The sequence below is a fragment of the Puntigrus tetrazona genome, chromosome 9, assembly GCF_018831695.1.
Source record: "Puntigrus tetrazona isolate hp1 chromosome 9, ASM1883169v1, whole genome shotgun sequence".
NCBI lineage: Eukaryota > Metazoa > Chordata > Actinopteri > Cypriniformes > Cyprinidae > Puntigrus > Puntigrus tetrazona.
Window position 1 is genome coordinate 9,899,127 of NC_056707.1, and position 9,002 is coordinate 9,908,128.

General features: G+C 35.3%; 1 protein-coding gene across 1 annotated transcript in view; it reads left to right on the forward strand.

Annotated features, from left to right (window-relative positions):
• LOC122351260 (heparan-sulfate 6-O-sulfotransferase 3-B-like) overlaps positions 1-7,055 on the forward strand; it is an 11,101-nt gene extending 4,046 nt beyond the window's left edge. Inside the window, exon 2 of the mRNA XM_043248207.1 lies at positions 3,088-7,055. Coding sequence (XP_043104142.1) covers positions 3,088-3,802 — 715 coding nt within the window. The 3' untranslated portion in view covers positions 3,803-7,055. The remainder of the gene's footprint in view (positions 1-3,087) is intronic.
• The last annotated feature ends 1,947 nt before the right edge of the window (positions 7,056-9,002 follow it).

Below are 9,002 nucleotides of genomic sequence, written 5' to 3' on the forward strand. Positions count from 1 at the left end.
CCTTAAAAATCCAGTCGTGTTTTCATCAATTGTGCACTTTGTCTCGTAGTGGACATTTGATCTATGCAAGTTAATCTTTGATGGCAGTTTCAACACTTTAACTGTTCAAAAAGATCTAAATCAGTGTTGTTATTGTATCACTAATGTCAAAATATAAATAAAATATAAATATGACAAAAGAACAATTACATTTTTGAAAAGAAAACTGATAATATAGCTTAGTTGCTCATTCAAATGATAGCAATTAATAAATACTATAATATTTAAAATTAATAACTTTAAACTATAAATCTATTACTGCAATACAAATCCTGCAAATCTTGGACTGAATGTTAAATCTGCATCGTTAAATGAATAAATAAAAACCAAAATGTTATTATAGAGAGACTGCAAAAAGAGTACACCTTACAAACCACATCTTTACTTTTATAATAAGGATTTATATTATAGAAATTTCTGAATGAAACTATACAGTACATACATCATTTGCCAATGAAGGTCATGTCATATATCCCTAAAGAGAAAAAGATAAGACATCTTTTTATCATACCAAAGTCTGCAGCTCTACCTTTGGAAAAAGCATAACAGCCATCTTGGATCATGTGTGCCTTCCTTAGTAACCAATCACATTACTGAAGCACCTCATCCATTGATATAGATTCAAAAAAGGTCTCTGGTCTTCTTTCCCGTGTAGCGTTCAATAAGTAACCGTGAGTCCATCATTTAACATTGATGCTTATCAGACTACTGTTATGGCAAATGTTAATGACTTGTAATGTAATCTTTTGTTAGATCATTAAACATCAGTTTAATAAATTGATTTCAATCCATACAGAGCCAGAAATTTACACAGCGTAGCTCTAAATCAATCCCCAATCACCAGTAAACAGAAAGTATCTCGTCAGAGGTACAATACAGCCAAAGCCCTTGAAAGCTTTAGGAGTCAGAGAAGCGTTCTCTATCCCGGGCGCCTGTCCTCTCAGGGGGAACATCACAAACGCCTCATTCACTATTCTTTCCAGCACAGGGGCGGTCGCCACCTGCTTCAGTCCCATTCTCCATCAGACCATGACTGTGTCTGGTTCCTCTCTCTTCATTAACGCATCGGCCTGCTGCTAATAACACTGTGGTGGCATCTGTTCCCTCACGTGTTTTTTTTAAATGTACGCGCGCCTGATAACAGTTGTGATTAATGTACAAGGGCTGACAATCTAATTGACTGTGAATGCAGATGCATCTTTGACTTTTCTTTACAGCACCAGATGCAGATGTAGCTTCTTTTAATAGATACTGAAACGGATAGACAAACTGAACAAATATAAATTGAGTGTTGTTACAGTGAGTCATTTCAAATGAAGAAATTGTTTGTTTTTATTACCTTTTAATCAGAATCCATATGGACTTTTGGATTACATTAACCAATAGGCAAACAACATAGACATTTAGGCATAATTTTATTACGTTTTCATTTTTACCAGCTTCACTGTAACACATTTGCTAAAAAGAATGGTTCTTTCACCTGGAAATACACACAGGTTGTACTTCAATATTGTGGGCAGAAATTAAAAAGATATTTCCATGACTGTTTTGTGGCCACATTCTATTAATGTGTTCACTTGTTTTAGTTCAGTTTTATCAGTTTATTTCCTCGTTTTCTGTAAACGTGTTATATTAATTAGTTCTCTTATTTTATAGTTACATTATGGCTGTAATATACATACCACTGAAATAAAGAAACTATTTGGAATAACATAGCTAATATTTACTTAAAGCTAGGTAACACATTTTTAGCTCAAACAAATGAATTTTTCCCCTCACATCTCAAGTTTGGTTCTCTGTAAATATGGATTGAAAACAGGAAATTCTGTTGTAGCTAATAGAACGATCTTTTAGAAAACAAATGGTACTATGTTCACTTTTTAAGCACTAAAGAAGTTTTTGTTCTTGAATTTTAAACCTCCTCAATGCCGCACTGCCGAGGACGGATGAATTGAAACATGTATCAGCTTTTCACCCTTCTGTGTCTGTCCTCCAGCTTACAAGGATTGAGAAGATGGTCTTTCTTTGTAAGAGATGCAGTGATGTGTGTAAAAAGAATATGTTCTGTTTTGCTCTCTGCGCTGAAAGAGCTGGTGGATTACATTGCACGCCGGAAATGTGGAAGCTAGATTGATAAGTTCATCGCTGTTTTTGTTTAGGTTTTTATGAGGAAAAAAAACCCCATAAAGCTCTGCGGAATATAGTTGTTCAGTCATTATGCTAATTTACTCATCAGAAAGGCTAATTCTCCATGGGTTTCCCATTTGTTTTTAGTGTAGTGTTTTTTTGATATTCAAATTCAGTTAACAGCAAAATAAGGTCTGTGGTTTTGTTTTTGTTATTTGTATGAGTAAAGAAATGGAATAGATAGAATAAAAAAATAGAGAAAGTAGTGTTATTTATACATATATATGGAAAGGGATGAGTTTTTAGCCAATTCTTGAAGATGGCTAAGGACTCGGATTGAGTTGGGCAGGTCATTCAGCAGAAGCTAACAGTTAATATCTGTGAAAGTGATTTTGTGACGTTCGCTTGCAGAACCCAAGCGTCTAAAAGGCACTGAAATTAAGTAAAGAGGTGCAGAGCTAGTGGTAGTTTTGTAGGCATCAATGAACAACAATGCCTTAATTTTTATGCGAACAGCTATTGGTAGCCAGTACACATTAACAAACAGAGGAGTGATGTGCATTTTTTTTTAGCTCATTAAAGATTAATCTGGCAGCAGCATTTTGGATTAATTGTAAAGGTTTGATAAATCTGGTTTGGAAAGAAAGGGCCTGATCTTCTAAGCAGGGCTGCGTCTGGTCAGTACCTGGATAAGAGTCCTTCTGTGAAAACTAAGTTGATGATATTTCATCATAAATATCTTCATTTGTGTTCTGAAGATTAACATCCTTCCCCACAGGTTTGGAACAACATGAATAATCAGTAACAGAATTTTCCTTTTTTTTGTGAGATATCCCTTTAAAGAGAGTTTCCTGTGTACAAACTAAACTGCTAAAGAGAAAGTAAAAAGATTTTTTAAGCAACTTTGTCATTTTATTTCAGGAACTTCTACTACATCACCATGCTGCGAGACCCTGTGTCACGTTACCTGAGCGAATGGAAGCACGTGCAGCGCGGTGCCACCTGGAAGACTTCGCTTCACATGTGTGACGGCCGGTCGCCCACACAGGACGAACTGCCCACCTGCTATAACGGAGACGACTGGTCGGGGGTCACCCTGCATGAGTTCATGGACTGCCCTTCAAACCTGGCCAACAACCGGCAGGTGCGTATGCTGGCCGATCTCAGCCTGGTGGGCTGCTACAACCTCTCCACCATGAACGAGAGCGAGCGCAACCCTATTCTCCTGGCCAGCGCCAAGAGCAACCTGAAGAACATGGCTTTCTACGGCCTGACCGAGTTTCAGCGCAAGACGCAATACCTGTTCGAGCGCACTTTCCGCCTGCAGTTCATTTCCGCCTTCACGCAGATCAACAGCACGCGTGCCGCCAACGTTGAGCTGCGTGACGACATGCGCAGACGCATTGAGCTGCTCAATTTCCTGGATATGCAGTTGTACGAGTTCGCCAAGGAACTTTTCCTGCAGAGATACCAGTTCATCCGTCAGCGTGAGCGGCAGGAGGAGAGGTTGAAGAGGCGAGAAGAGAGACGCTGGCTCAGGGAGCGCAGAGTCAACCAGAACAAACAGCCCGGTGTGGAAAACCAACCTCAGGTCACCACAACCGAGGACTATGCCAGCCAAGTGGTCCATTGGTGATACCTCTTGGAAACGTGCACTAGAACACAGAGAACATAATGGATCACTTGAGGAAGAGTAGGGCACAGTTTGGGCTCTGTCTAGCACTCTAACGAGGGTTTTTTTTAGTCATGAAGCCTGTTGCACTGCAAAAAAAGCATTGCCTTGAGCAGTATTTTTGAAAGATTTCCAGGGGGGAAAAATAATATCAGTTACATAAGAAGTAAAGTAAAATAAATAAGTAAAAAAAATCACACTTAGATTTATTTTCAACATTAAAATTACTTTTACTGCTTAAATCAACACATACATGCACAAATTAACATACGTGAACTCTTATTTGAAGATACAATAACTTAATTTTGGGTTGGTACTTTTTAAAATGTTTTTAAAGGCTGTCATCAGTAAACCAGCTCCTTCTTCAGAACTACAGTAAAAGCAGCAATTTTGTGAAATAACATAATAACAATAATTTTCTATTTAGATATATTCCTGTAAAAGCCGAATATCAACCGCCATTACTTTTGTCTTGATCCTTCAGAAATCATGTGCAAATCTGGTGCTCAAGAAACATTCCTGGTACTGTCAATGTTGAAAACAACTGTGCAGCTTAATATCATTGTGTTTTTTTAATTCTTTCATTTATATAAAATTCAAAAGAGCAGTATTAATTCGAAACAGACTAGAAATAGAATTTTGTAACATTATAAACATCTTGTCTCTTTTGATTCATTTACTGGGTCCTTGCTGAATAAGTATTAATAAGTATTAATTTCATTTAACATTAACATTTGAAAATTCAACGAGAAGTGTTGATCATTTGCTTTGCACAATATGTATTAGATGAAATAGAGCTGTCATTGTGCACGGTGCAACTACAGATCCATTTTCAGTAATTAACATTTTTACATTAATTGCATTCAGCACTCACATTTAGTTTGATATTTTTACTGTAAAACACGGCAAAAATACTGCTTAAGAAAATCATTTTTGCAGTGTGTGTGCACATTTTTTTTTCTGCAGATTCCTTGCAGAATGCAGGATCTGTGCTCATTCGCCAAGCAACCTCCACCGTCTTTGTGAAGGATCAACAAACCCCACACCACAGAGTTATAGAAAGCTATAGCCCTGAAAAAGTGAAGGGAGCACACTTAAGATGTGTTCTTGCTTTCAAAATCACTAGGCAGTGGATGAAGTAAAATGTTGACAAGTTTTTAATGCTCAGGCCTTTTGCCAGTAAAGATTCTCAGTAGACTCTCTCTCTCTCTCTCTCTCTCTCTCTCTCTCTCTCTCTCTCTCTTTTTTTTTTTTAAGGAGCAAGCTTGCAGCATGGAGACAGTTTGTACTGAGAATCTCTAGTCTCTAGTAGTTTCTCAATGATATGTCGTACAATTCAGGGTTAGCAGATTCCCTCACAACAAGAGCCTCATCTGTGACACAGTAGCAGAGACTTGTTGCTACCGTAAACACTACATGGTATTTAAAATGCTTTTTCTTCATTGTTTTGTCAAGTATTATTTATTGGTGTATGAGTTGCACAAGAAGAACGTTAAAAAAATAAATTAAATGCAATGCAAGTAAAAGTATAAACTAAACAGACAGAGTTGAGAGATTATGTATATAATGAATGCAAAAAAAGAAAAAAGTTAAAAATAGCACAGTTGGAATGTGAAAACACTTCATGTATGTACGTCCCCTAAAGGTGAAAAATTCACATCACACAAAAAAAACAAAAAAGATTGCACACAGTTGTTCAAAGTTCAATTTCTTGTCTCATTAGTTCACATCTGACCTAAAATAGAGCAGCATAAAGACTTTAGGATTATTTGAAAACAGGATTAATCAAATACAAAATGCATTATGCAGCAAGAGAAGTATGTTTTTTTCAGGAAGATTGAATGAATGGCTGAGTATTTTGTTTCTTCTCCAGTGCTGTTTCACACATTTCTGTAGTCCGTCCACCCTAAAACTTTCTGAAGCCAGAACGTCCAAGTCACAGGGAATGAAGCGCTTGTGGTCTTTACGTCCTTAAACCATCGGCGCTTTAAAAGCAGATCTTTTTCTGGTCTGTGCTTTGTGGCACCTTTTAAAAACTAGATCCACAGATGCTGTGTGCAAATGAATAAAAGATACGAACCCTGCTGATGCAAATCACATCTGGAAAAAACGTTTTCTATCTCCAAAAGCAAATAAACGATCTTTATTGCTCATTGTGGTTATGGAGAACATGGGAATGCTAGCTTTAAAGATCAAAGTTTTGGAATGCAGTACCAGAAATGTATGATTGCAGACCAAAAAAAGACTAGAAGTTTACTGTTTTTGAAGTTTTGTTTTCTTTTTACATGTTGTTTTATATGTTTTAACTTGAATCTGTGCTGCTAAATGTTTTTTTCTAATTTGAGCCTTTGTGTGAGGCCAGAAGACCTGAGGTTATGTACCAATGCAAGTTTGTGTGTATTTGTATGTGTGTGTGTGTTCTGAAATGAATATAAGTGTTGCAATGTGATTTAATTGCTTTATTCACTTAAGTGCAATATGATATTAAACATAACCCCTTATGGGAAATACAGATGTTAATAAGTCTGTACATTTCGCTGTTTTGGCTTGTTCGATAAATATTGCTTTTATTTTAGCCCCAATATTGTTAATATTGTTCATACAATTACATAAAGTAAAATAACAAATACCACAAGGACAATTTGACGATAAAAGCGATGCTCAAATACCTAAAATTCGTAATTATGTTGATCACAGGCCGAAACATTAAGCATTTGTTCATGCTGCATGTTTCACGTTTCGATTAAGTGTCAGTTCTGCTCAGAGGTCAGAGGTCATTTGTTTGCAGGTGCCATTTGGTGTGATATTTTGTATCTAACATAATTGTATTTTTTAAAGAAAGCGTGGGTTAAGTGTCCAAATGGGGAAAAATCTCTGTTACTGTGATTCAACCACTAGAGGGCAGACAAACTCCACCAATGTTTTACTGTTTCTCATTCTTTACACAGGGTTAAGAATATTGTGTATGAACAACTTGAAAATTGCATTGATTTTTTTACATTCCATTTAAGTATTTACCTTTTTTTAAAATGTTATACATCCAAGCAATTTTTGCATGTTTAAAAAAATAATGTCCACTTACACAAGATAATGTCGTCTTTATTTATTTATTTATTAATTCTATGCCATGGCGGTCCCCTCTACTGACCAGCCCTAATGCTCGCTTTACCTCAGTACTATTGGTTGTAGAATATCTTATATATATTTTTATCTTGTGGGTAACCAATACATGTGATTTTTGGATATGTCTAAAATACAACTGAAAAACCATAACTGAAAACCATTATTTAGCACACCTTTATAAGAAACAGCTTGAAATGAAAGAGAAAGGTCACCAAAAGATCAACCTGCACTGCAAAATTCTTCCACAATAACACATTTCTGGTAATTTAGCAGAATAAAAGACGTCATGTTATTAGACAATGACCGATCCATCCACCGGTTACCATTTCATGGCCTGCAGTGATATATCCTGATTGTGTCCAGTTGTCAGAAATATAATTTTCAGAACACTTGAAATAGCTTTTTCACTGAAAGGTTGTTATGTTTTTGTTACTCATGTCTTAGAGAGAGAGAGAAAAGTAAAGACACCTGCATTAGTGTCAGGTTTTGGTGTAGATATTTAGTTGTTTTGGTTGCTTTGTGGACAGGAACAGGAAATGAAAATAATTTTATTGTTTGTTATGCCAACAACAATCTCAATAATCAACATGCAGTATTAGATGAACTTTGCCTTTTTTCTGTGAAGTTTGCTTTTCCCAGCACCATGCACAGGAGAGCACAATAAAGCTGTTCAGTCACAGCATTCATTTGCTAATTAGGCTATTTGCCATTTGCTTAAGCTATTTGCTTAAAGCTATTTGCTTTAAGAATATATATGTGACATTTTAATGGTAAAAGTCAGTGTTAAAGTCCACATTTCACTAACAAGTTGCCATATACAAACTACACCAAGGTTTGTGTTTGACTGTTATCTTGTTAGCAACTTAGATTCAAAGCAGATTTCTTTTTTAAGGTATTTTTTATTCTTGTCATGAATGAAAAACAGCATACTATTCATCCAAAACGAATCTCTTAAAGAATGCACTGGTATGGGAGACGTGCCAGTGATCTCTTTTCATCTCAGTGACTTTGGATGAGAGTAGGTTATAGGTGAGAGTCCATTTGTGTAAATACAAATTAATAATTGAATCAACTAAACTGATATGATGAACTGAACAAACAACACTGGTCAGCAGATGCTTGTGCCCAAAGGATACGCTTTGTTCATTTCCACACCGATCTTTGTCTGTGCTCTGACAGTGTTTACTGTACTTGGTGTGGAATAGTAGAGGATTATAAAATGAGATGATTTACAATGGATTATAGCCTATCAATAGCAATAGCCTTCTTGGATTGAAATATCTTGAGAATAAGAAGTCCAATGGATGAGTGGAGAAACATTTTAAATGAACACAAAAGCATCTGACCCAAATGTTTCAAATAAAACATACATTTTTGTAACTGAATTTTTTCTTATATATAATTTACAATATCAATATTTTAAGATTTTTATAATGTTCATAGTACAAAAGAAAGCAGCCGTCATACAGAATACATTATTTAAAGTGCTATTGCCCATTGTACAAAATCTGTAAAATGATATACATATATATATATATACAACTGTTGAAAGTTTAGGGTCAGGAAAATTACTTTTTTAAAAAAATACAAAAAATTGCGCATCCGAGCAAGGGTGCACTAAATTGATTAAAAGTGAATGTAAAGACATTAATAAAGTTAACATTACAACATTTAGTTTTAATCTAAATGTTTTTCTTTTGAACTAGAAAAAAATAATAATATTGTTTTCACACAAATATTAAGCAGTGTTGTGTTCAACACTGGTAATACGAATAAATGTTTACAAATAAGCATACAAAAATTATTATTAAAAGTGAATGTGACTGGAATTCAGCGTTACTATGGTGGGAATAAGTTACATTTTAAAATATATAAAAATGTAAAAAATTTTCAAATAAAAAAAAAAGTGCAAAATGTTGTTTTACTGTATAAAATAAATGCAGCCTTTGTGAGCCTAATAGCTTTCATTCAAAAAACCCCAAGTGTCTTTATAGCGTCTACACACGGTATCAGATCCTTACAAGGTCTTTCTTTGACATGT